The sequence below is a fragment of the Wyeomyia smithii genome, chromosome 2 (assembly GCF_029784165.1).
Source record: "Wyeomyia smithii strain HCP4-BCI-WySm-NY-G18 chromosome 2, ASM2978416v1, whole genome shotgun sequence".
Classification (NCBI taxonomy): domain Eukaryota; kingdom Metazoa; phylum Arthropoda; class Insecta; order Diptera; family Culicidae; genus Wyeomyia; species Wyeomyia smithii.
Genome location: NC_073695.1, coordinates 66,977,196 through 67,004,836, shown reverse-complemented (window position 1 = coordinate 67,004,836; position 27,641 = coordinate 66,977,196). Strand labels below are relative to the sequence as shown.

At 35.0% G+C, this 27,641-nt stretch overlaps 2 protein-coding genes across 2 annotated transcripts in view; both read right to left on the bottom strand.

The window, feature by feature from the left end:
• Positions 1–5,055: 5,055 nt before the first annotated feature.
• On the bottom strand, positions 5,056–6,893 carry LOC129723616 (UDP-glucosyltransferase 2-like). Its single transcript, XM_055677946.1, has 3 exons — positions 6,764–6,893; positions 5,566–6,705; positions 5,056–5,504 (listed from the first exon to the last, which is right to left on the bottom strand). Exons 1-3 carry the CDS (start codon positions 6,874–6,876, stop codon positions 5,216–5,218), a joined length of 1,542 nt encoding a protein of 513 aa, XP_055533921.1. The 5' UTR covers positions 6,877–6,893; the 3' UTR covers positions 5,056–5,215.
• Positions 6,894–7,336: 443 nt separating this feature from the next.
• Positions 7,337–27,641, bottom strand: part of LOC129722287 (DNA-binding protein D-ETS-3) — a 198,722-nt gene continuing 178,417 nt past the window's right edge. The window contains exons 8-9 of the mRNA XM_055675614.1: positions 25,854–26,059; positions 7,337–9,038 (exon numbers count right to left, since the gene is read on the bottom strand). Of these exons, the coding sequence (XP_055531589.1) occupies positions 8,902–9,038; positions 25,854–26,059 (343 nt within the window). The 3' untranslated portion in view covers positions 7,337–8,901. The remainder of the gene's footprint in view (positions 9,039–25,853; positions 26,060–27,641) is intronic.

Sequence of the window (27,641 nt, the reverse complement as noted above, 5' to 3'; positions counted from 1 at the left end):
TCAAACAATTTTTAGGTCTTTTTTAGGTGCATATTTTCTTTGAATACTTGAAAGCGCTATCTCATTCACAAGAGAAGTTCTAAGGTTTCTCCTTTTCAGAATACGCCCTTTTCGAATGTTTGTATCTAGTTAAAGAGCAGACACAAACTAAAACTTTTAATTGCGTTTGAAAGGTCGTACTTTTCTGTAAACAATATCTAAAATCTGGAGGGTGGATATTTTTCTATCTCAAATAAATCCAACTTGAACTTTGCGTTTTTGGTTGGATTTCGGATACATGTCACATGCATGCTACTATTTTTTTTAGTTTTTTTTTGTATTTGATCGGTATATATCACTAAACCCAAACGTAAGATCATAATAAATAAGTAATTTTATCATAATAATATAGTTTTATGACTCATGAGAGCCGTTTTCATAGAAGTTTGCAACACGCAACAGTATATTTTTATGTTCTGTTTGGGTTGTGTTTTCAGCATGGCGTGCATTACTTCAGCACTAAATGCAATGTGTTTTCTGATTTCTTCTGGCGTAAACGGTTTGAATTTGAATTTGTTTCGTGCTTCCTGTGCATCGTCGTTGCACTGTCCAATTGATAGAAGCGTACCTATGTAATTTTACGAGAATGTGATAAAGAACGAGATCTATCAGTTTCACAGAGGTATAGAAAAATATATGTTCATCATCATAGCGTATGTTCGATTTCCTCAGTATATATTTCATACTCCCATTTTATTGTTGATTAACGTTAGGATTAGATAGAAACTCTTAAATATTTCTTCATTGAGGCTTGTGATCTCTGATACTAATTCATATATATATTGATAAATCTGCGAGCTAAATTCTGTTATCCTCACCATCATATAGAAGCTCTATAATTCGCTTTCAACGCATTCCGAATGGCGATTTCTCGTGTTTTTTAGAAACGGGGTTGTCGGTACTCACCACAATGGTTTAGCCATAGTTAAACGATAGCTTACTTTCGCCAAGAGATGCATGCAGCGAATGTAGATGTGCGAGGGTGACATCCTAAATTTGTATTTTTCAGGATCGTCAACGTTCTTCCTTAAAGATGACGTGTATAAAAAGCTTGTGAATTTATTTAAGTGAAATAATTCCCCACTTTTGTCTCCTCTATGTAGGAAGCCATTTTCGATGGAACTTAAATGCTGTCGATAGAAGTAGGGTGAAGTTTTTTATTTTCCAAGATGATTTTGCTAATTTCCAGGGTTGTCACTTGGGCGTTTCGTGTTTAAAAAAACCTTTTTTGGTAAACGTAGCAGAGTTAAAGCTTGCATATAATGCAATACTTCTAGTGCTGAAGTAATGCACTCCATGCTAAAACACATGTAGAATATAAAAATATACTGTTGGCTGTTTTTTTTATGAAAAAGGCTTTCATGAATCATCAAACTGTTTGAAAAAACCTTATTTTTTATGATCTTACGTTTGGGTTTAGTGATCAAATACAAAAAAATACAAAAATAGTAGCATGCATGTGACATGTATCGCGAAATCCAACCAAAAACGCAATGTACAAGTTGGATTTATTTGAGATAGAAAAATATCCACCCTCCAGATTTTAGATATTATATACATAAAAGTACGACCTTTCAAACGCAATCAATAGTTTTAGTTTGTGTTTGCTCTTTAAGTAGATACAAACATTTGAAAAGGGCGTATTCTGAAAGGGAAAAACCTTATAACTTTTCTTGTGAATGAGATAGCGCTTTCAAGTATTCAGAGAAAATATGCACCTCAAAAAGACCTAAAAATTATTTAAAGACCAAGTTTTGAATCAAAAATAAAAAAGTTACATCGAAAAAACTAGATTTTTCAGTGACACCCTAACTTGCTATAATAAATTCATCATACCGCGAAAAGTACTCAAGATAGAGACTAGCTTTCTTCACCAAAGTTGTTTAGAATAAATGGATCCACAACTCCTCTGAGCCGTATCTTTATCAGCAAAAAAGTTAGTTTTGCTATTTTTGCTAAAAATGGAGCCACCCTAATTTTTATTTTCTAAAAAGAAGCACCTTTCCAAACACAAAATATTTTGCAAATACTCTACAAACCTAACAACAGCTGTTTTTGCACAAAAAATTAAATACCGCTAAATCGACGATCTGGACCACTGTGCATTGGTATCCACTGTCCCTGCATCAGCTGGCCCAGCAGCTATCGTTGCTGGAATCCGCTGCAATAAGTGCGCTATCCATTGCTACGCCATAGCTGCGGCCGCTTTCCGCCATCGCTGGTATCCACTGCACTGCTAGTGCTGCTTCTAAGGGAGGACGACTGCTGTTGTCGCTGTCTAGAACTATGAGCGGCTTCGGCTGAAACAGGCTCTTATATAGGCCAAATAGCATGTTTTAAATTGCAAGGTATATGATTATGTAGACTTGGAATGTGCTTGGAAAGCAAGCATATAACGACCAATCAGAGGTCGAATTTTTCGTTTTGACAAGGCTTGACTATTTTCAATAGTACAATAGTGTGAATAATAAAATCACAATTATCTTCTTTTGGGAAGAATCTTAAAAGATTTTCCAATCTATTGCTGCAAGAACGAAGGAAATCCATCGAATACTAACTGATTAGCATTTGAAATTGGACATATTTTTCACTTTTTTCGGTTTTAGATTTTCATTTCACATCCCTATGTAGCCGAACTTCCTGAGAGAAGTATTCTAATTCAAAAAAAGTTACCTACCATTTCGCAAGAACTAAGCCGAATGTGGTCCAACCTTTTTTAAGAGATCTCAAATATATTCTAGTTAAAAGGATAGTACAGGACATCTTAGAAATCTCTCCGCTTTTCCGGATTGATTGAGGTGAACCGTGGGGTAAGTACCCTTTCAACGGTACCGAAACCTTGCTTGCGACATCAAGTATAAAAAAAACACTATTGCTAATCGCTATTCGGCCACTTGAACATCTATTGGCCACTATTGACCGAGTTCCGGGATCGGAGCCCTGTTGAAAGTGGCTTTATTCACAATGGTTCCGAAACCTGGCTAGGTTTGACGACTTGATTGTTAGAAAAACAAAAATACATTTTGTAATATTTGTTATGATGCTTCAATTTTCCTGAAAATTTCTGTAATTTCCTACAATGATTATCTGTTAGGATATTTTGTTATTAAGTGTCAAAATGATAGAATTTAAGGAAAAAATCTCGTTTTTCAACACGCCCTTTGACGAATAAAGTGGTTTATTGGAGAATGGAACTATGAGTGGTACCATATCAACGAATTTTTATTCCAATGAAAGAAAAAAAAGTCGAGGCCAACCGATTCACGCAAACAGAGCTGGAAATGCTCCAACATACTGTTTTTTTTAATTTTTTTACGATCACTATAAAAAAATAGTGTTGGACCTATAATTCACATTGAAAAAGAGTTCAGAGAATCACTGTTAGCAGTCTTTACTCGGATTATTCAAACGCAGGGATTATCCCGTCGTCAAAGACTAACGAGTAGCAATTAAAATTTTGGAATTTGTTTGAGTTCTACAACTCAACAACAAACACGCTAGAGAAGTGAAAGCTTGTAGATGTAGATGATTTCTCTGTCTTCTCAGTTTTACTCAAAATGGCGTCGAAACAAGAAGCATTGCGCAAGTACATTCTACAGCACTATGAGCCGCACAAAAATGTAGGCAAAAAGTTCACGGTAAATCTTTTCAAAAGCGAAAAACCTCCCAGTTTCAATTATATAATATCCTGCAAACCTCAACAATTATTCGTAAGGAAGATCGGTCGAAGAAATAAACGAAAAAGGCATCCACACATTATGCCAAAAAACCCGACCCCTTTTGTACACAGTATACGCACCCCATCGCATCTGCCCCAATGTTGTCCAATTGAAGATTTTTTTTGGGATTTTTTTTCTCTGGTATACAAAAATAACTGGAGAGAAACGACCTGTAAACAGCTGATTGGTAGAATCGAAAAATCTATGTAAAGGCTGTACACTAGGTACTCTGGTTCCGGCATCATGAAAAAAGTCGTTGATACTGAATGCAATGTCTAGAGAAACAAGTGCAAAATGCAGCAAAGGTTCCAGCTAAATATGAGTTATCAGTAATTAACAGTGGGGCAACGTTTTCCGGATCAGTAGATAATAATTTCATCTCCATCACTCAGAAAAGATAACAAAGTATGTTGAACTTCTGAAAGCTTTTTGTTATATTGAGCAAAATAAATAATTATTCAGCAAAAAAAAAAAAAAAAGGATTATCGACACTCACTTCAACTTTACTCCCGCTTCCTTGTTCGCGCAACAGAAAAGTTTTTTGTTTAACATTCGATAGATAAGACCTGTTATGATGTGCATCGAGGTTGTGATACAGTTGTTTGATATATTTTAAATCAAATGATAATAAAATATCGGCTTGCAGAGAACTTGTGATCAATGTTGGTTCAAATTTTTTTCAAATCTTGAAACTTGGATTGACAAGACGTGTTTAATGGAAATGATCATATTAAAAGCTAGTTACATTTTTCCATCACTCAGAAAAGATAACAAAGTATGTTGAGCCTCTGAAAGCTTTTTGTTATATTGAGCAAAATAAATCATTATTCAGCAAAAAAAAAGGATTATTGACACTCACTTCAACTTTACTCCCGCTTCCTTGTTCGCGCAACAGAAAAGTTTTTTGTTTAACATTCGATAGATAAGACCTGTTATGATGTGCATCGAGGTTGTGATACAGTTGTTTGATATATTTTAAATCAAATGATAATAAAATATCGGCTTGAAGAGAACTAGTGATCAATGTTGGTTCAAATTTTTTTCAAATCTTGAAACTTGGATTGACAAGACGTGTTTAATGGAAATGATCATATTAAAAGCTAGTTAAATTCGGGGCTCTCACAGACAGAATTATTCTCTAGTTGAAGCTTCATAAGAAACATCCTCGAAATATATTTGAACGGTACTGATGGTATAAAAGGATATTTTCGGTTTTGAGGAGAAAGGTTATCTGGATTTATTGAAACTTAGGGCTAAAGACTTTAACGAGAATATTTTGCAACTAAGAGAGAAAATTATCTCGCTAGATTTTTCGGGTGTCGACAAAAATCGACTACTCAACGTTTGAAGGTTATTCTGCTGGAAGTTAATTATTTAAACATAGATACTAGTATTCTCCATTATTCTTTATTTGTTTGGTAGAAAATACTGCCGAAAAGATTACTCAGCAAAAAACTTCACTCCCGCTTCGGTTTCACCTCTCGCGATAAGGAACGCCTCTTACGTAACAGCCGAAAGATAAGACCTGTTATGATATGCATCGAGATAGCAATCGTTGCAAACACAACGAACAGCACATCGTAACCGTTTCTACTGATCCAGCACATTCCAGCACCGACCGGTCGCCAACAACGCTCGATCTGTGGGTTTCGTAAGACCCACTCAACCCACCAGATTGCCCGGTCCAGCGGGTTAACCGGTTGATCGCGGAATATTTTCGACAACAGTTGAGCGTTTTTGAAGTAGCTGGAAAGATAAAAAAACCTAAGTTTAGTTCCATTATTGCAATGTGGTCAATATATCTTACGATGTATTGGTCAACATTTCCTCTATAGCTGTTTTCAAGGTGTCTTCAGACTCCATGTCGGCTAGAGAGAGTCGCTTCGCTATTCCGTGTTTCATTCCATAGTTAATGTTTCTGTACTGATCAGCAGCAAATGGTATTCCGATCATTGGAACTCCATACCAAATTGCTTCCTGGCTATTTAAAGTGCTGCTTTCGGTTATGAAAAGTTTTACTTTGGGCTGCGCAAGAATATCATTTTGTGGGAATTGTGACTGAATGTGGACATTCTTTGGCAACACCTTTGGGGGTGTCTTAAACTCGATTTGCCACACAAATTGATACTGGCTTAGTTGCTTCATTACATTAAGGATTGCGTTCGTTCTTGTGGCACCAAACGTTTCGCCATTAATTTCTGAACCAAATGAACAGTAAATTATACCGTTCGTAGCCTCATCGAAAATCTTTTCAAGATCTTTCGCAAGCGCTTCCGACTTTTGGATGTGTAATCCTCCTACCGGAATTACAGTTGGCATCACCGGTTCCGGAAACTGAATTGCAGCATTGGCATTAATCAAACGAATACGAGCCATTTTCGTAAGTCCTCCGACATCTGAAATTTCCGGAATGATTTTGCGAGCAAGTTGGTTCATTTTCGGACGCACACACCACTGCTCCAGAATGTGTTCCCACGTATTATAAAGAAAGTTTTTAAGTCGCCCCGTAAAACACATATCCTCTCCCGAATCAAAATGTTGATTTGGGAGGATGCTGAACGCGGTTCCTGACACAGTATTGGAGGCAGTAGCGCTGATCATAGGAGGAAGGTGGAATTTGTGTTGGGCAATTGCAACCGCACACGCCCCAACAACCTCATCGTGGATGATCAAGTCGAATTTAAATTCCTTCGGGTAGTTCATTAAGGATGCGAATTCATTCGTTTTGAGTATCAACTCGCACGATTTGATTGACTGTTTAGCCCTATTGTACAAGGTTCGGAAAGGGCGATTTTTTTCAACATGCAACGAGTTGTGAACCAGTGACTCATAAACTCCTTCCAGTGGTATGAAGTGAACATTTTTTGGAGCATTTTCATCCACGTGTGTTGCTAATGCTGTTACGTTGTGTCCTTTGGCAGCTAAGCCATACATCAATTGTTTGTTCCTAGAATGTGAGAGGAGCTAGAAATATTTCGCCAATGAACAAATAAAACTGGTTCTACCATGTGAATTCGCTTCTGGAGACTGCACCGGTTATGTATAGGATATTGACCGCGTCAGCAGATAAGAGAATCGAAATTAAACCGGTACAAACGATCAACACGAGGGACTTCATTGCTAACAACAGAACTAGAGTGAATATTGAACTGCAATGAATCGTTCTGGACTGGCCTGACATGCCGGCATAACGAATCTTATCATTTTTGGCTATGCGTTAGCAAAAAAAAGCACTGATTAGAGTTTATTTCAAACTGTGGCTTTAACGTTAATAACGAAGGTGAACAAATTATAAAACTAATTGAAGAAAAACTTTTGATTACCGCAGAAATTTGAATTGATTAAAATAACATAAAAAAATAGAGTCGTCATTTTTCTCCATCTTAATGAAACAAACTAGATTGTATAATCGAAATAATGGCTAATGTAGGAATGCTATGGCCAAAATAGGAACACAGTGGAGCTTTTTGGTTTCAATAATTTGCACAAAAAAGTATGGATACCTGTGATAAGTTCGCCAACTGTAAATTTAACAGCTGTGAAAGGGCCTTGTGATTGCGGACTGAGTCGGGTTAAACTTCAAACATGTATACGAATTTTATTAGCATTTTTAGTTTTAATTATCATATTTTTGTTCCATGTACAATGAAGACTGACTTAGTTCTCGCTTTGTTTTTTGTATTTTTATTTTTTGCTTTTGTTTTGTCACACACCATTTACACATTTATAATTGAATATAAGGTTTTACTTTTTTTGTTGTTGTTAAATATTTGTATTTCTGATACCGGATCGCCCGGATCCGAGGTCCTGCTACTGGCCGCGTGCTGCGACCAGACGGACCTGTCGGACTTACTGCGGGCGAGGAATGTGGGAAGGGACAGACAGGGAAATAGACATTCAATTACGAATTTCAAATATATGTTCGTTCTATTTAGTACCAGCCACTGACGATTATTTTGTTGGGAGACTTTCACTCGTTATCTGATATTAGCTGTTTGAGAGAAACTTGCTATGAACTGCACACATTTACTGTAGCCACGATCGATCTTGATAAGCATATCGTCACAGCGATGAGTGCGTTTTTCTTTGATTTCATCTTTTTTCTGTATTTACAAGCTCCACCATGGGAACAATCCAACGCACCAGTCGGTCGTTTTTCTTCTGATTCAATTCATCCATACGATTGCTCATGATTTTCCTTTTACTCAAAGAATTATCCTTACTTCGATATTCGTTTAGTTTACTACACTTATTTCGGTCTGAGTATGTTTAGACTTTGTAAATAATTATGTACAGGTGAAAGCTAAGATCTGTCCTTACGTGTAAAGATGTCGGATCTTTTCCACCGGTAAAACATAGTTTTTCCTCAATAGTTGTAGACGATTGCAGTAAAAACTGTTGCGAGAACAAAATTTTAACAAGTGTCGTTAACTATCACAGTCTTTGTATGTACGAATATTTGCTTTTGCTTTTTTAATACTAGAAAAAAAAAAATAGAATGGAATGGAAAATATGAGTAAAAGGGTTTTTTTAAATAGCATTTTTGCACTGTTTGGTTAATAAATGTTACAAAATAGAAGACTAGTTTTTTTTTCAAGTTTGTTAATACTTGCCAATTTGCATGTACATATCACAAAAACGAACCGAAATATTTTCATGTTTTTTTTATACAATGTTCCTTTATGTACAGACAATAAATAAGTTTCTTACAATAATTAAATATCTACGATGACTCGACTATTCAAGAAGACTAGATCATTTTCTTTGTTGTTGTGACATATGAGAATTGTTTGTTTTTGTTTACACCAAAAATATTGCTAGTATACACTGACTAGGGTCTTCGCTCTTTTCGGCTGCCTTGTATAATCTTACCATTTAAAATATGTATGTTAATATCTTTTTTTTCTTTTTCTCCTTTTGATTCTTTGTGTTTGGAAATTTAAAAGTTGAGACATTTGCTTAGATGATCTAAAATACATTTATCTAAGTTGCGCCGGTAGAGCTGCTCGCACACACTGCTGCTGTCGGCGGGGGGCTGATGCTGTTGCTATTATTCGTACGGTGACAGCTTCTTGTAGATGTCAAAGTTGTCGACCTGCGAGTGATGATGGTGATGCGTCGAAGTGGTGGTAGTCGGTGACGGTCATGCGTAGTGTGGGTACGATCCGAGATGGGGCGCAACGTGCGACGGGGTCACGTGGGACATCGTGTGCGAGGGGTACAGATTGGTGGCTGGGCTGCCCCAGTTGCCCCAGGAGGCGGCCGACGGGAAGATGGAGGCTGCAAAGAGCGAGACGGAGAGATCGACTACGCGTTAGTCGTCGATATTTGCGTTTGCTGAGTAACAACTAGATTGAAAATTGGTTCAGAATTGAAAGTAAAGGGAGCATTGCCAAGTATATTTTTCAAAAAGCTCTTCGAGTAAAAAGTTCCTTGAACTGAAACACTAAGCTAAAGAACACTAAAGAAATAAACTCAGTAATCGAAAATTATCGAATACCCACTTTATTAGACAAGCTTGGTTACGAGTTTGTATTTTATACCTGAAATGATATGCCTTTTCTCCCTTAAAATTTAAAATAAAATGTCTAATAATCTAGCAGATAAACCCCACCGTTTAACCATTGTGGTTTCTCAACGGTATTTATATTATTGCCATAAGGTTTGGTTAATCATCATTAGTGTTTTGACAGTTTTTTTTTGTTATAACATTTTTGAAGTTTTGATGCGAATTTTTTTTATAAGCGCAGCTGTTGTTTTAATATTTGTCCTATCAACATTTAACCATGTTGGCAACCTATCAAAACACTCTAATGTGGTTGTGAGGGTTGTATATAGGAATGAATATGCCATTACAACTAAGCGGCGGAGTGACGCAATTGAGTTCAAAGTACAGGAAGGAAAATTCATCAGGTTTACATGAAAAACGCGAAGAAACGACAAGGTTGAACTCCACTACTACGGACTACTCGAGCTACTGTCATGTTGGTTTTGTTAACAACAGGTATCATTGACGATAATTTCAACTTTCAGCCATATAATGCAGCCATTCACGTAAGCAGGAAAGTATTGTCTTGGTCCTCGACAACCTTTTCTCTGTCTCTTGTCATTACCGAACGGTTATGGTCTAAGAAGTGAAAGACGTGAAACCACGTCAAACATGAAAAAGTGTTTGTTAGAGAAACTTTTTCCTTAAAAGCTCCCACTTTAGTTTGTTCAGAAGAGTAATAGGTAAAGGGCCATCCACATACCACGTGGACTGCTTTAAGGGGGGGGGGTTTAGATTTTATATGGGCAGTTGTCCACGAGGAGGGGGAAGGGGTGGTCAAAATCGTTGAAAATCTATCCACGTGGTATGTGGATTGCCCCTAACTAAATTATCTATCTACAAAATTTATTCTGAAAAAAACCGGAAATGATCGATATTTTTAAATCCATTTTTTGTTCCAAAAATGAATTTTTGTCTGTGTAAGATCTAAAATACATTTTTTTCGATATTTTTCTATAAAAGTTTAAACACTTCTCTAAAAGTCATCCCTAGTACAGATAAATTGAAAAAAGAAATGTTTAATTGAATTTTGAGAGGGTGCTGCCAACATCTGGTTGAGTTGAGGCGAAATTCTTCAGGAATCAACTTACTGTGGAGACTCAATAAGGAGAGAAAAAAATAAGTGAAAAGAGATTAAAAATGAATAATTGCTTCAAGCGTGTCTTCAGAAATAAAAACGAAAAAATCGAAATTTTTTGTTTTGAAACAACCCGAGCGTGCGCCGCCGATAATAATTGTGTAAGCTGTTTTTTTTTACTGATTCTAAAGATGCAACGAATCACAGCTACTGAGTATAGATTATCCTAATTTTTGAATACTCGATACAACATTGACACTAAGGGAAATAGGTTGAAACAAAGAATTAGGACTTCGTATTCGAAGGAAATTCTGTTTTTATTCATTGAATTTTGTTGAGACGGCTCAATAATCAATGATTTTCACGGAGCCAGTTTTCTTCTGGAATCTGTTTTCAGTCAACATAAATTATCTTCTCTATATCTATAAATGCGAATGTCTGTCTGTCTGTCTGTTCCCTATAGACCCAAAAACTTCTGAACCGATTACCGTGAAAATTTGTACATAGGGGTTTTCGAGTATGCAACAACCATTATTATCGTCTAATTTATCAATTTGAATTTTTGTATTGCAAAGCTGAGATCGTTATTTCCATCATCATTTAATTTGATTGCAAGGTGTCAAGTTTCAAGGGTGTTTTCATGATGTTGGTTCCCAACAGATTATCTTCGTATTCGCAACAGTGGATTGTGAAATTAATTACGCCTCCATCAATATGCGGCAAAGTTGTAATGTCATGACAGGAACTATTGAGCTATTAAAAATGTCGAGACATGTTTTGAACTCAGATTTCGACCAATCAGAACTGAAAGAAGGCCAATGAGGGTATTTTTGAAACCGAAGTAATATCTAGAGGCCGGAAATCGACCCAAGATGTCAAGATGCCATTCTCCGGTTTCTGGAAAACGTTTCAAAGTGGCCCAATACCACCCAATATAATATTTCTTAAACCAGAACAGTGCCGAAACTGGAAATCAAATCTTGACCCCATTTTAGAATCCAAGATGGCGACATCCGGTTTCAGAAAATTATCAAAAACTGACTATTATGGTTTGTCATGAAACCAAAATAATACTTAGAGATTGAAACGGTTACACACCTCTTTAAAATTCATAGAGTCGATTTCCTGTTTACAAAAAACAGCCAGAAATGACCAAATACCACCCAAAATGGATACTTTTGGGATCGAGATAATGTCCAGAGACCTGAAATCAGCTCTAGATATTGTTTTAAAATCCAAGATGGTGACTTCCGGTTCCCGAAAATGACCAAACACCACCCAAAATTGGCATTTCTGTAATCGAGATGATGCACATAGACCAAAAATCGTCCACAGACGCCATTTTGAAATTCGAGGTTGAAACTTTCGATTGCTGGAAAATATTTCAAAATAGTCATTCCATAGCCGAAATGATGCCCAAAGACCGGAATTCAAATCCAGACGCTATTTGGAAATACAAGATGGCGACTTACGGTTACCGAAAATGACCAAATATAGACATTTCTGTAATGGAGATGATGAACAGACCAAAAATCCCTTTTTTAAGTTTTAAGTGGCAACTTCCGGTTGTTGGAAAACAGTTGAAATTGTGAATCCATAACCGAGATGATGCCCAGAGACCGGAAATCCTATGCATTTGCTGTTTAGATATACAAGCCGCCATGGCTTCCGGTTACCGAAAATGACCAGCAATTACCGAACAGTATGATTATTTTTGTAATCAAATGAAAGCCAGTGGCCGAACATCGACTTCATAGACCATTCTGAAATCCACGATGACTACTTCCGGTTTCCGTCGAAGAAATCGAAATGATGGACATATGAAAAAAATCGACCCCTGACGACATTTTTCAATCCGCAGTGTAAACTTAAAATCTGGAATCGCAACGTTGAATTGCTGGAAAATAGCCAAAAAGATCATTCCGGAATCGCTATGATACCCAGAGATCGGAAATCAAATCCAGGCGCCTTTTTAAAATCCGAAATTGCGATATCCGGTTTTCTAAAATGACCGAATACTTTGGTGGTATTTATTAGTTGTTTTTGACACCAAAACCAAGTTGGCAATTTCCGGTTTCTAGATAACAGCCAGCAATGATTAGCGGAACTTATTGACATAAACGTGTTGATACAAGATAATCCATCATTATCTTATCGACTATCATTCAAAGAATTATTGAAAAGGAGCAGCTTCGAGTTTATCCCTCGCGATCGTTCTAACATGCAATAATGCGAGAAATGTAACAAACAGCCTTATGTAGTTATACGTCAAATTTGCGGTCGTGACTTTGCAAACAACACTACGAGATAATACCTCATTAAAATTGAAATAAATGACTTTTACGGATACTATTGATTTAGCTGAATCTGAAATAAAGGCCCCAACTTATTTTACTAGGCCTTTTGATGTTTGTTAAAATGTAAGATATAGTTATTTACCACCCAACATAAACAGGTGAAGGAAGTTATTAAAATGACTATTTTATTTGTAAAACAAAAATACTTCTCAAATTATCTTGAATCGAAAGATTCGATTTCTATATGTTTATATTTGGCACCTTAATCCTTTTTCACGTGCTGCTTGATTAAGGATTAAGACAATGCTGAATCTATCCCTGGCCAAACAAATATGTTAGAATTTCCGAAAAATTCTATTACGAATTAAAACACATAATGGTTTCTACCACATAACGGTTCGGTTTTCAATGTTCTCTTTATGTGCATGTGAAGAAGTGTAAATTTAAACGCGTTTTTGTATGTTTGAAATTATGGCCCTTTTGAGAGACATATAATTGTGATATGTGATACAGTGATCACCCGATTATATCACCCCCCGATGATGTTTGGGGTGAGAAAATATGGAAAGTGATAAAATCGGGGTTTTTTTTATTACAATTTTGTTATGGAAGATGTTGAACCACTAATTTAATACGTAAAATCTGCGATATCAGTTACTACAACCAATCTAATTATATAAAAAGCAGTTGTCTGTCTTTATGATTCTTATGAACGTGTAAACTACTGTACCGATCGGTGTGAAAATTTCTATGGAGCGGTTTTTGGGGCCGGAAAAGGTGATTAGAATAGTTTGAGAATCCTCCCTCTTCTTGAAGGGAGGGCTCCCATACAAATATAACACAAACTTCTGCGTAACATGAAAATCAATCAATCAAATTTGGCATGGTGAGGTTTTTGAGAGCAAGAAATAATTTAAAGGTAATTTGACAACCCTCCCTCCTCTGGAAGAGAGGGCTCTCATATGAATGAAAAACAAATTCAACTTCTAGTTCGTACTAGTGTTTGCATAAAACTATTAAGTTGCGCTGCTAGCGTCATACATTTCTCAAGCAGCAAACAAAAAATAAGAAAACACAATTTCTCGAGATTTTCAACTATTTTCTAAGGTAATGGAAGAGAGTCCAGAAATAACCCTAAATGTGTACGTATAGCCTTTTCACAAAATATCTTCTCAACACATTTTAAAATACATGAAAGTTAAAACTTTGCTTACATTTCTTTCACTATTCTACATTATCAAAATCACCCGCAAGTGAAAAACAGAAAAAACCCGATGGTATAGTGGAAACAACTCTGATGAACATAGTTATCGTAGATGCATTTTAGTGTATCTGTAAGCTGTAGTCTGTGTAGACTGTGTAGTGTAAAAAATTGCTGATACCTTTGCAGGAGGTTAAAAGATTCTGAAAAATCTGGCAAAAGGTTAGAACGAAAATTGAGATTTTTATATTTATCAATAGATCAAGATCATCAATTTTCAAGACTTATCACATCTTCGTGGAATCAATTCACCATTCAAAATGTTCGTGAAATAATTCCACGCGAAACCTCGGTTATTCCGTTTTCACTTCACTGATATGACAGTCGTATTTACCCAGATTTCACGGCAGATGTCACTTTGCCACGTGTTCCTCACTTACGTGAGCTCTGTGATATACCTGTATTCACTTCACTCTGATTTCACCGTAAAGTGTCTCCCGTAATAAGCACCATAGGCTCTAACCGTCAATTTATGAGGAGAAATGATATATTTCAGCAAATCTTCCAATTTGTTCACTCACGGAATGGCATCGTTTGATAATTGTTACAATCTACTGATACTGATACTGAAGTTGTCTTAAGCGCTGAAAAAAAATCGATTTAATCGCCGATCGCCAATATTGGTAGGTATGATAACCCAAACAGAAAAGTTACACATTTTTATGTAGCTCTTCCTAAGAAATGGATTTTCTTTGATAACGAGGAACTTAAGCAACACCTTTTAGGAAAAGAGAAGAGTACGCAAGCCGTATTCTTCATCTAGCCAGGTAACTTCCATTTCACGATGCATGGGTCTTTTAGGGAAAATTAACAACCCTCACCTTCCTATAAATTTTAAAACAGTTGCCCAATTGCCCAATTGATCCCATCCATATAAGATAGAGTTCCGGCCAATTTTGGAGACGACGGTAGTCCGAAGTCATAAGTTTAAATCATTTTCTTCTATTCGATCATCAAACAGGTCAGTAATACCGACACGTTGTCAGCTCCATTGGCCAAATTCATCCTCCCCGGCAAGGTCAGCTTGGCGGTGGCCTTCTTCTATTTTCTCTGCACCAAATCAAAACTTGATTGAGCAGATGGTTGGGGGAAAAATAATTTGCACTAGCCAATTTCCCCTCCCACCGCTGTCGTAGCCGTTGATCCCGTCCCGGCGACGGGTGCATATTTTTTGACGAAGAAATGACGGCTCTTCGGAAGCTCCTAACAAACAAGCCGTTCCGAAACGGAACTAGTTAGGGAAACAGAAATTAAGCCACAGGAACGATTTCGTTTCCTACTCGTCCGGTGGGTAGTGTGGTGTGGTCTCCGGTACAGAGGACGGGGTTATGGGGTCTACACTTCAGGTCCTTTCCGCCAGCTGTTCAATAACCACCTTGGAACAAACCAACCGGCGGCGGTAGGACTGTTTCATAGAAGGCTCCCGATAAAATGATGGGTGCGAGTGAGGAAGACGTTGCCTTCAGAGGTGGAAGAAAGAGACAACGACTGCCGATCCGGGCGCGGGTGACGATGGTACGTGCCCCCGTTCCGAAGAGTGAGACAGGATGCGAAGGAAAGAAGATGATACTTGAGGTCTTCCGTCTGCGCCGGTCGATTCCACCCACTTCGACACGGGATAAAAGGAGGTTTCCTCTCTGCAATTCGACGGGATAGCGAATCAACACCGACATAGGCGGCTGTGGTGATTTAGCGTGTACACGCAGACTGCCGTGACTGTGTGTGGGTGACGTGGATAATGATGCCCTCGTTGGCATGAGAAAATTTGATTGGATTTACAATGTATGCGTGGTTTGGTGTGGTGATGGGATGGCCAGGAAAATCTGGCGGGTGGGCAACTACTGATTGAGAAAAGTCTAACGGGAAGTGGAGAATTTAGTTTGCGTTTGGAGTTGTGGAATATGATGCCTCGAATACGAGCTAGTTTTCCCGGTTATTTGGGTGGAAAGGAAATATGATTTGTTTAGTGAAAGTTGCGTTGGAGGATGAGCCGTGCTACTCCGAAAGAGGGGGTGAAGCATGGGTATTGATTTTCAATACGATTGTAGCAGATGCTTTGCTAAGGTTGAATGTCAAATATTTAAAGTTTTGTGACGAATGGTGATTTTGAAGCAGCTGGCATTGTATTGAAATTGTTAGTACTAAAAGCATTGATCTAGAAATGAATAGCAAATCAACGAAAAAGCCAACTGATAGAGAAGTAGAAGACCAAACTCACTGAAACGCGATTCAAATACTCCAACAAACCGAAAAAAATGAGAGAGATAGACCAGAACCCAAAACCCACTAAAAAAGCGTTAGATTATTGTAGAGAATCCAAATTTATCCCGATTTACGATTTGAATCACTTAAATAAAATCTTTGAATTATTAACAACCTCAAAACTGAGAGAAGTCTACTTCCTTTGAAGTCCAGAACAGTTATAAGTGGCGGAATGATTCCGAATCAGGCTTTTAATGATCGAAAATTTTTAAAGTGCAGAAAATGCTGTAATAGAATAATTACAAGTAATAGCTTGTTTGAAATTGCTCTATTGTAAGTGTATAAAATATCAAAACATAAACAAACACAAATGAACAAAAAATTCAATACGAAAAAAAAAAGGGAAAGGGCTATAATAAGAACATTTCGAATCAGAATTTCGAATTTTCTCGAAATAGTATAATTTTAAAACAAGTACCGGTATGTGCTCTAGAAAACCTCTATGGCTATTGGTGAAATTTCTATCGTCAACTTCATGAAATAAATTCGAAAACTCTATAAGGTACTATGAGATAAATCGGGGTTTTGCTAAATTTGCTCTAATTTGATCGTCGTCGTCGTCAATTCGATTTGTTGCAAAAGCTCAAAAACTAGCTGAGCAAGATCGCGCCAAATCGCCTGTGGTCGAATATCGACCATTTTTGATTTGAATGAAACTTTGCACACGTATTTGGCTTAGCAAACTGAGCATTTTTCACAGATAGAGAGATTTTTTACACCCATGAGTTACATTCTAAAAGGGCGTATGCCTTTTGGCATAGGTTTTATTCGAAGTATTGTAGCCCAGAAACCGTTGGTTGTATAGAAAAACTGTCTGAGAAAGAGTTGTAGGGAATTAAAAATGCACCATACAAAAAATATACACTGCACAAAAAAAAATTTTTTTGACCAAAATATAAACATTAAATTTCAATTTAAAAAAAATAGAGTTGAATTTTTTTTTATTTTTTTCTTTAAAAAAGCTTGACGTTAATACGCAACTTTTGAAAAAAAGTCCAGGATGGAGAAATGAAAAACATTTTTTTATGGTAGATTAATTTTTTTATAAAAATTCTAATTCAAACATTTTTCAAAATATTTGTGATCTGATGATTTTAAAAGATGCAGAGAGTCATTTTAAATCAAAAAGCTCGTGGTAGTAAACATTCTAAAGGCATCGGTTTTCGAGTTATTTTGAATTTAAGCTCAAAAAATTATTAAAATTTCGGAAAATACACATTTTTCTCAATTTGGCCATGGTTCTCCAGCAAAAACCATACGTTCATTGGAATGCTTGATCAAAAATATACAATTCATTCTCTGACAACAAAACGATTGGATAAATAACTCAAGCGCTAAACTGTAGCCTACCTACACGTTCCTCCTTGCCGAATGTTTTATAAAGAAATATGTTCGTCGTGCAACACTACCTACTTGTTTACTAATAATAACTGTTTGTAAAGTACGCAACCAATAACTACTGGGTTACCTATAATATCTGTTTTCGTATTTAAATACGATTGCACTTCTTCAGAAGTGTTTGTAACAGTTTGCATTTTGTGAAGATGAATAAAGTGAAAATGGAATACACCAAGTCCAAATGCTGTAAACCCTTTCCTGATCATCGGTGCTCATCAAGCTTACGCAAATTAAACGAAAACGTTATCGCAAAATTAAAAATATTGAACAGTCAAGCTCATTTTAATACGTCTTTATCAATTTGTGATTCGTGTAGTTATTGGAATGATAGTCAAGCCACCATTCATCCCTTCGTTGTTTACTATTCAGAATCTGGAGCACTTACTGAATCAGAATCTCATGATACTGTTGCGGTTCTGGTGTTCATCGCCAAATAATAAGTTTTTTGAAAACAACAATAGAGTTGAAAAAAGCGATATTAATGTCTGATGGAGCTGCCTCACAATATAAAAATAGAAAAAAAATCGCAACAAAATTTAACGTCGATGCAGAGTGGCATTTTTTTGCGACTTCTCATGGTAAAGGCCCATGCGATGCAATTGGTGGCATATTGAAACGAATGACAGGAAATGCAAGTTTAGCTAAAGAACATGAACATCCCATTACAAGCGCAAAAGAATTGTATGATTGGTCTAATCAGAAAAGTAATAAGAATTCATCGAAAATGTCATTTAGTTGAGTATCATATGAAGAATATGAACAAGGAGTAAAAGAATGGACCAATATTTTCAAAAAATCTATAATAATAGCTGCCACACAAAAGTATTACTCTTTTGTTCCGATTTCAGGAAATAAAATACAAACGAAGATGTTTTTTTCAAAAGATGACCAATCATTTACTTATGATGTATATAAAATATAAAGTGAAACTAGTTCTGTAAAGTATCTATGTCATAAAAAAATATGTTCTCAAGATAATAAAACTCGAAAATAAATATTATAAAATATATATATATATATATATATATATATATATATATATATATATATATATATATATATATATATATATATACAGTGGTGGGCACCGCTAACCGAAATTTTAGCGACGCTAATCGCTGAGTCGCTAACCGGAAAATTTAGCTCGATAATCGCTAAACGCTAAACGCTAAACCCACATTAGCGGAACTTTCGCTAATCGCTAATCGCTAACTTTTTAATATGTAAATAGTCATAGCGCTATATTTATTGCTCGTGTTTTGTAAGTATTAGACCACTTTGATCTGTTTTGGTTAAACAAACGAAAACAATTACTTTTTAAAGCTTTTTACAGTAAGAGGTTTACGAAACGGTATTCTTATTTGACTTTGTATAAACAAGCATAACAAAAGTTATTTAGCTTGCATTGAAAATAGATACTCTTAAAAAAAGTTTTCATAAAAATTCAATTATTATCTGAATCGAAAAAGTAGAACCAAAGTTGTCATAATTTCAAGCGCATTGCAATTTACCAGAGTTCTTGGTGTGCCGAAAATTCAAGCTAGACCTTGTGTTTGTTCTTCAAAATGCTCCTGTGGCTTGTACGATAGCTGAAACTCCATTCTAGGGTAAAAAACTGACAAAAGTAACTTTCGCAGTAAAGTATGTTCATCTTTCGAAGCAATTTACGTACGCCATCAGCAATTCACAGTTTTTCTAAATATTTTTATTGTCGCTTCACTACAAAATTTAGCGAATTAGCGATTAGCGTTTCGAAGGCCAAAATTTTAGCGACGCTAACAGCTTCGCTAACCAGCTCAAAAATTAGCGAAATCGCTAAATCGCTAACTGAATTTTAGCGTCGCTAATTAGCGGAATGGTGTCCACCACTGTATATATATATATATATATATATATATATATATATATATATATATATATATATATATATATATATATATAAATATATATATATATATATATATATATATATATATATATATATATATATATATATATATATATATATATATATATATATTTATATATATATATATATATATATATATATATATATATATATATATATATATATATATTTATATATATATATATATATATATATATATATATATATATATATATATATATATATATATATATATATTTATATCACTTAGAACATTTAACTCTTTTCTTGAGAACCGTTCGTCCAAAAGTTTTGTTGTCAAAGAATGAACTGTATATTTTTGATCAAGCATTCCAATGAACGTATGGTTTTTGCTGGAGAACCATGGACAAATTAAGAAAAACGTGTATTTTCCTAAATAATTATAATTTTTCGAGCTTAAATTGAAAATAACTCGAAAACCGATGCCTTTAGAATGTTCACTACCAAGAGCTTTTTGAATTAAAATGACTCTCTGCATCTTTTAAAATCATCAGAATACAAATATTTTGAAAAATGTTTGAATTAGAATTTTTTATAAAAAAATTAATCTACCGTAAAAAAATATTTTTCATTTCTCCATCCTGGACTTTTTTTCAAAAGTTGCGTATTAACGTCAAGCTTCTTTAAAAAAAATAATAAAAAATTCAACTCTTTTTTTTTTAAATTGAAATTCAATGTTTATTTTTAATTTTTTTGGTCAAAAAATATTTTTTTTGTGCAGTGTATATTTTTTTTATGGTGCATTTTTAATTCCCTACAACTCTTTCTCAGACAGTTTTTCTATACAACCAACGGTTTCTGGGCTACAATGCTTCGAATAAAACCTATGCCAAAAGGCATACGCCCTTTTAGAATGTAACTCATGGGCAAGCATGGAAAAGTTCACTCACTAGCAATATTTCATGCAAATGTGTTCTTTGATTTATCAGTTATCGTTCAACTATTTCCACTCGCGTACAAGTTTTCCATAGAAACGCTGCTGATTGTTTTTCGCTTCTAAGAGTTCCGAATACCATAGAAGGAGACTGAATGATTCAAACACGATAGTATTTATTGTATCCAAGTTCACTTGCATTCAACGTTATCGCGAGAAGCTTTGAGATATTATCGCCAGTGATACAAAATTATGAATCCAAATGAACGTTAGATTGCGTTCAATTGTTTGCTTGCCGGAGCAAATAGGTATCATCAATGCTTACGGAAATTGTAGCATGGTGCATTAGCATCTGATACTTGAAATCACCAAGAATCATCGTGGTATATCACGGTGAAAGCACGACGTGGAGTAGCCGAATTACGCCTACAAGCAACCAACATTTGAAAGAATCATTGCGATCGCTTGAGTGCAATCGTTTACGATTCTTTCGTGAAACACTCGCTATATGTTGCTCGCTCCGCCTAAAGCAGGCAATACTGAAACAAAATCATCAAAGAAAGCTACCATATATTTCTTTGCTCTAAGTTGTCTCTTGCAAGCTTGAGAATGTGTAACTTTTAATAGCGATGGTTTGCTAGGATTGAAAGCTTATAAATAGCACGTTCAGAAATGATACCCGAATGATTATTATGTGATACGAGTTTTTCCATCCTTGCTCATGGGTGTAAAAAATCTCTCCACCTGTGAAAAATGCTCAGTTTGCTAAGCCAAATACGTGTGCAAAGTTTCATTCAAATAAAAAATGGTCGATTAAATTTTCCCGTATTTCCAGGCGATTTGAAATGATTCTGCTCAGCTCTGAAACTAAAATGGTTTCCTGCAAATTTATTAGTACAGTCATACCTCGATATAAGGCAACCTCGATATACGATTATTATACGAACTTATTACGATGTATTGAAATTGAAATTAAATAATATAGTAATTGTTTTTGGGGTATAAATTGCTTCAATAAAATGTTTGTAGTAAGTTTGGAAACCGAAAATTTCCCTAAATGGGCATAAAAAAGGTTTGAAAATACTAAAAGGTGATGGGAAACAAGGTTTTCACGCATCCCTCAGTAACAACTCACAGTCTTGCATCAATTAGAAAAAAATTGTTTGTTTGTTGAAATTTTCTCTAACTGGGCATGATAGGTGATGGGAACTGGGTTTTCACGCATCTTTGGTTTTTCGCATCAAAAATATTTTTTGCTTCTGAAAATGTTTCTAAATGGGCATATATGGGAAGTAGATTTTAGCGCTTCGTAACGTAACGTAACGTGCTTCGATATAACGTAACGAAAATAAGAATAAAGTTGCCTTATATCGAGGAATGACTTAAATTACTTAAATGGTATAGAATGATCATTTTTGAAAATAACTTTTTTCGAGCTGCTATCAAACTTTATTTATTTATTTATTCATTAACTTTACTTTCTTCTCCAAGTTTAACTTAATTAACCCCTAATTAAGATTACTTTAAGTAAATTTGATCAAATTTGATTGAGTTTTGACTGAGTTAGAGCAAATTTTCGAAAATATGAAAAAATGCATCTTTTGATTGGTATTTTTTATCACGAATTTTCAGGTGATCAACTTCGACCCACTGATCAATTTCACCCCATTCCACGGTATTTAACGATCAGAGAAGGCCAAAAAAAATTAAAAGAGAACGAACGAGGCCAAAGCATTAGGAATAAGAATAATAATAACAAGCAAGAAAAAGAAAAAGATTAGACTTTTCGTTTCTTCAGGTTCGAGAATGCAAACAAATTGTTTGTAAATAATTTCGAAATCGGGTGAGAAAATATGGAAATACCAGAATAATAAAAAGCAGAGAAGAAGCCAATTAGAAGAAAAAATTAGATAAGGAAAAAAATACGGCAATACGAAAAAAAGAGAAATATCGAAACAGGGAGCAAGAAAATAAGCGGTTATAAAAATAAAGGTAAGATGAGGTTAAAAATAAATAAGTAAATAAGGAAATGAGGAAATAAAGACATAAGGATATAGGGACATAGTGAAATAATTAATAAAAATAGAAGGATATAAGCAAATAAAAAATAAGTATGTAAGGAAGCAAGAAAACAAGAAAAAAGAAATTATTAACAGGTAAAGTAAGGTATAAATAAGAAAATAAGAAAGTAAGAAAATAACAACATAATGAAATAAGGAAATAAGAAAACAAGAAAATAAGGAAAGCAGGAAATAAGAAAATATAAAAATTAGAAAATAAGTAAGTGAAGGAATAAGGGTTAAGAACTGGTAATGCAAGGTAAAAACAAGAAATAAAGGAGGAGAGAAATAAACAAATAAGTAAATGAGGAGAGAGAAAACGAATGAAATAAGAAAGTAAGGGAGCAAAAACAGTACAGAAGTTAGAAATTGGTTAAGTAAGATGAACCGTAAAAAAGGAAATAAGAATGAAGGGAAATAGGGGAATGAGGAAAGAAGGAAGAAGGGAAAGAAGGAACAGAGGAATTGAGGATATAAAGAAATGAGTAAGTAAAAAACAAGGGAATAAGAGAACAAGAGAATAAGAAAGAATGAAAAAAGGAAGAAAATGAAATAAGGAAGAAGGTAAATAAGCGATAAAGTAAGTAAGGGAGCAACAAAACAAGGAAAAACAGAAATTTGGAACTGGTTCAGTAAGATAAGAAATAAACAAAAAGACAAGGAAAGAGCGAAATACGGAAAGAAAGAAGTAGAAAAATAAGAAAGTAAGGAAATAAGAAAATAAGAAAACAAGTAAGTGAGGAAGCAAGGATATAAGCATATACAAGAGAACAATGTTATATATGGATAAGAAACTGGTTAAGTAAGATGAAAAGTGAATACAGAAATAAGAAAGGAGGGAGACAAGAAAATGAGGAAGAAGGGAAATGAGGAAGAAAGGGAAAAAGGAAATAAGTAAATTAGGGTATAAGAAAATATGAAAATAAGAAAACGTGAAAAGAAAACACGGAAATAAAAAATAAGGAAATGAGTAAGTAAGGGAGAAAATTAGGAACTGGATAAGTAAGGTAAAACAGTAAAAAAGGTAATAAGGACAAGGAGATACTAGCAAATGGAGAAATATGAAAATAAGGAGATAAGGATAAAAACGAAATAAGGAAATAAGAAAATAAGGATATAAGGAAATATGGAAATAAGGAAATAAGGAAATAAGGAAATAAGGAAATAAGGAAATAAGAAAATAAGGAAATAAGGAAATAAGGAAATAAGGAAATAAGGAAATAGAAAAATAAGGAAATAAGGAAATAAGGAAATAAGGAAATAAGGATATAAGGAAATAAGGAAATAAGGAAATAAGGAAATAAGGAAATAAGGAAATAAGGAAATAAGGAAATAAGGAAATAAGGAAATAAGGATATAAGGAAATAAGGAAACAAGGAAATAAGGAAATAAGGAAATAAGGAAATAAGGAAATAAGGAAATAAGGAAATAAGGAAATAAGGAAATAAGGAAATAAGGAAATAAGAAAATAAGGAAATAAGGAAATAAGGAAATAAGGAAATAAGGAAATAAGGAAATGAGGAAATGAGGAAATAAGGAAATAAGGAAATAAGGAAAAAAGGAAATAAGGAAATAAGGAAATAAGGAAATAAGGAAATAAGGAAATAAGGAAATAAGGAAATAAGGAAATAAGGAAATAAGGAAATAAGGAAATAAGGAAATAAGGAAATAAGGAAATAAGGAAATAAGGAAATAAGGAAATAAGGAAATAGGGAAATAAAGAAATAAGGAAATAAGGAAATAGGGAAATAAGGAAATAAGGAAATAAGGAAATAAGGAAATAAGGAAACAAGGAAATAAGGAAATAAGGATATAAGGAAATAAGGAAATAAGGAAATAAGGAAATAAGGAAATAGGGAAATAAAGAAATAAGGAAATAAGGAAATAGGGAAATAAGGAAATAAGGAAATAAGGAAACAAGGAAATAAGGAAATAAGGAAATAAGGATATAAGGAAATAAGGAAATATAGAAATATAAAAATAAGGAAATAAGGAAATAGGAAGAAAGGAAATAGAAAATAAGGATATAAGGAAATATCTAAATGAAGAAATAATAAAATAAAGAAATTCGGAAATAAGGAAATAAGGAAATAAGAAAATAAGGAATTTAGAAAATTAGGAAATAAGGATATAAAGAAATAAGAAAATAAAGATATAAGGAAATAAAGAAAAAAGGAAATAAGGAAATAAAGAAATAAGGAAATAAGGAAATAAGGAAATAAGGAAATAAGGAAATAAGGAAATAAGGAATAAGGAAATAAGGAAATAAGGAAATAAGGAAATAAGGAAATAAGAAAAAGGAAATAAGGAAATCAGGAAATAAGGAAATAAGGAAATAAGGAAATTAGGAAATAAAGAAATAAGGAAAAAAAGAAAAAAGGAAATAAGGAAAAAAGGTGATAAGTCTATGAGGAAATAAGAAAATAAGGTTAAAAAGAAATAAGGAAATAAGTCTATGAGGAAATAAGGGAATAAGAAATAAAGAAATAAATAAACAAGCATACAAAGAAATTGGGAATTAAGGCAATTAGGAAATGAGGACATAAGGAAATGAGGAAATAAAAAATAGGGAAATAAAAAAAAGGAAGTAAGGAAATAAGGAAACAAAAAAATAAGGAAATGAGGTAGTAAAGAAATCAGGAAGTAAAGAAGAAAGGAAATAAGAAAATAAGTAAATAGGGAAAATATTGAAATAAGGAAACAGAGAAATAAGGAGGTAAAGAAATGCGGGAATGAAAAAAAAAATGTTATAAGGAAATAAGAAAATTTGGTAGAAAGAAAATACAGAAAGAAGGAAATAGGTAAATAATAAAATTAGCAATTGGTGATATAGGAGGTGGAAATATCGAAATAGAGGAATTTCAAGTGGTGAAATAAGCAAAAAAAAAAGAAACAAAGGTATAAGAAATTAGGAAAAAGTGAAATAATGCTGGAAAAAAATAAGGTAATATGAAACTAAAGCAAGTGAAAACCATTGTTGAAACTTTCGAGCGCAGAATTTTAAGATTTGCTGGCAAAACTGAATTAAAAATGTTCTTTTTTAATTTCATAATTTAGTTACGTGACGATCCCAAGTACCCTCTCCTTTATATGTGAGTATTTTACAGTTTTTTAGTAAGATTTGGACCACTGCGACCATTATTTTAATCTTTTATGGTAAATGTACAGTCATATTATGCACAGATATTGGTGAAGTAGATTTTCTTTCTCAGTAGTTACCTGTCAATCAAGCTTTGCAATAAATTAACAGGAAAAGTCAAAACTGAAAATATCTAGGACATGAAAAAAATTCTATTAATTTTAAAAAAGTTGCCCCGTGTGTAACAGTTTCCAGTCATGGCAAATGCAAAGAAATTAAAATGTCTTATTTTAGGCAGGACAACTCACCGGAAGATGACGTCATGCTGTGGTGTGGGCTCATAAACGAGCTCAGCTTGGCCCCGTGGTGATACGGCGACATGAACAGATCGCTCTGATACTTGTACGTCGGATCCGTCTGCGGTTGCGTCGCCGCGGCCAGTCCTTGGAAGTCAAATTTGTATGCGTAACGCTTGCCGTGCACTTTGGTCATGATGTTCTTATCGTAGTAATATCTGTAAGAAATAAATCCGAAAGCAGAAACTGTATGAGAAAAGTGTCTTAATCAGAGCGGTCCGTTAACCGTGAGCTAAGGTTGAAGTACACGCGGTATAGGGAGGGGAAGGAAACTTGTCTACGATTGTCCTGATTTTCCGACCGTGATAAGCTACACGACATCGAGCTAATTTTCTCCGTTTTGAATGGCGATTGTAACGAACCACAAGCACGCTCTTTTGCTACGGTCCCCCTCGCAGACTGCTGCTGGGGTGGTTCTAGACTACCAGCATCTGAAGCTGAAGGGTAGATATTAAGGTCACACCCTACTGGCTGACGTGAGTATTCGGGTTGTTGTGGTCCTGTCAACCAATCGTCACTGGATCCACGTGCTTGATAGAAGTCGAAATGAAAGCGCCACAGTGAAGAAAAGCAAACTGAATCGGTTCAGTGGCTACTGCGCTCGGATGAAAAAAAAAAAAACCTAAAAGCCGACGGTTCTTTTCACACATATAGGGAACGACGTGTCGCAGCGTTGTTGGATGACGTTTGAAGCGAGTAACTTTTTCCTATATTGTATTTTATTGTCGTGGTTGCATTGTCACTCGTGACGAGTCGTGACATTTTGATAGAAGTTACATGTTTCTGTGAAAGCAAGGACGGGTGCTCGATCAAGCGTGATACGACAAGGTTGGATTGTGGCAGATGATAAGCCGTTTCAGAAATAGAGTACAACTCCAATAGATTTTAACAATCTTAGGCATCGTTCACCAAATAGCTCTGCTAATCGACAACCAGCTAACTAACAAAATTAGCACGTTAAATGTTTTTACCTGGATAGTGTCTACCACTGAATGTTAAGGAATCTGAATTAATACCATTTAAAGTAAAAAAATCAACACGTGAAAAGAAATGTATTCAGTATTACAGTAAATATTGACGGCCTTACACTGACTGCCAGGGCCGGATTTAGACGGTGGGGGGCCCGGGGCAAATTTGTTTGTGAGGCCCTCTTTTCTAAAAACATTTAGAGGTAACGTTCTGAAAGGTGACGAGCAAAAAAAAAGGTCGCCTAAGGACTAGGGGGGGCCCTTGAATCGGGAGGCCCGGGGCATTTGCCCCCTTTGCACCCCCTCAAATCCGGGCCTGCTGACTGCACTAGTCCTCAATACGGTGACAGTCAGTACAGTAACACACATAATGTGTAAACACATTACCAATTTCACTCACTTGAGAAGAGTAAATATCGCAAAATCGTTGTCAATTCGAACGTTTTATCGTACGCCGGGAGAAGCTGCGATTTTCTCCACATGAAGGATACACATTTGCATTTCGACATCAACGGAGAGTGACTGCTGCGTCTGGCATATAAATAGAATGGGGCAAAAATGTTGGTACCTGTAGTGAGGGATGGAAAACTGGCTAACAATACTTGGGAAGCGGTTGCAAAGAGTGTAAATGTATGTGCTAGAATATTGGGCTGGAATTAGCAGGGTTAAAAATATATGAGCATTCAAATCAAAATCTCCAAGCGACTGAAAAATTCGTTTCTAGTCTCGCGTTGACCGAAATATCGATTGACTGTGAATCATGGCTGCAGGG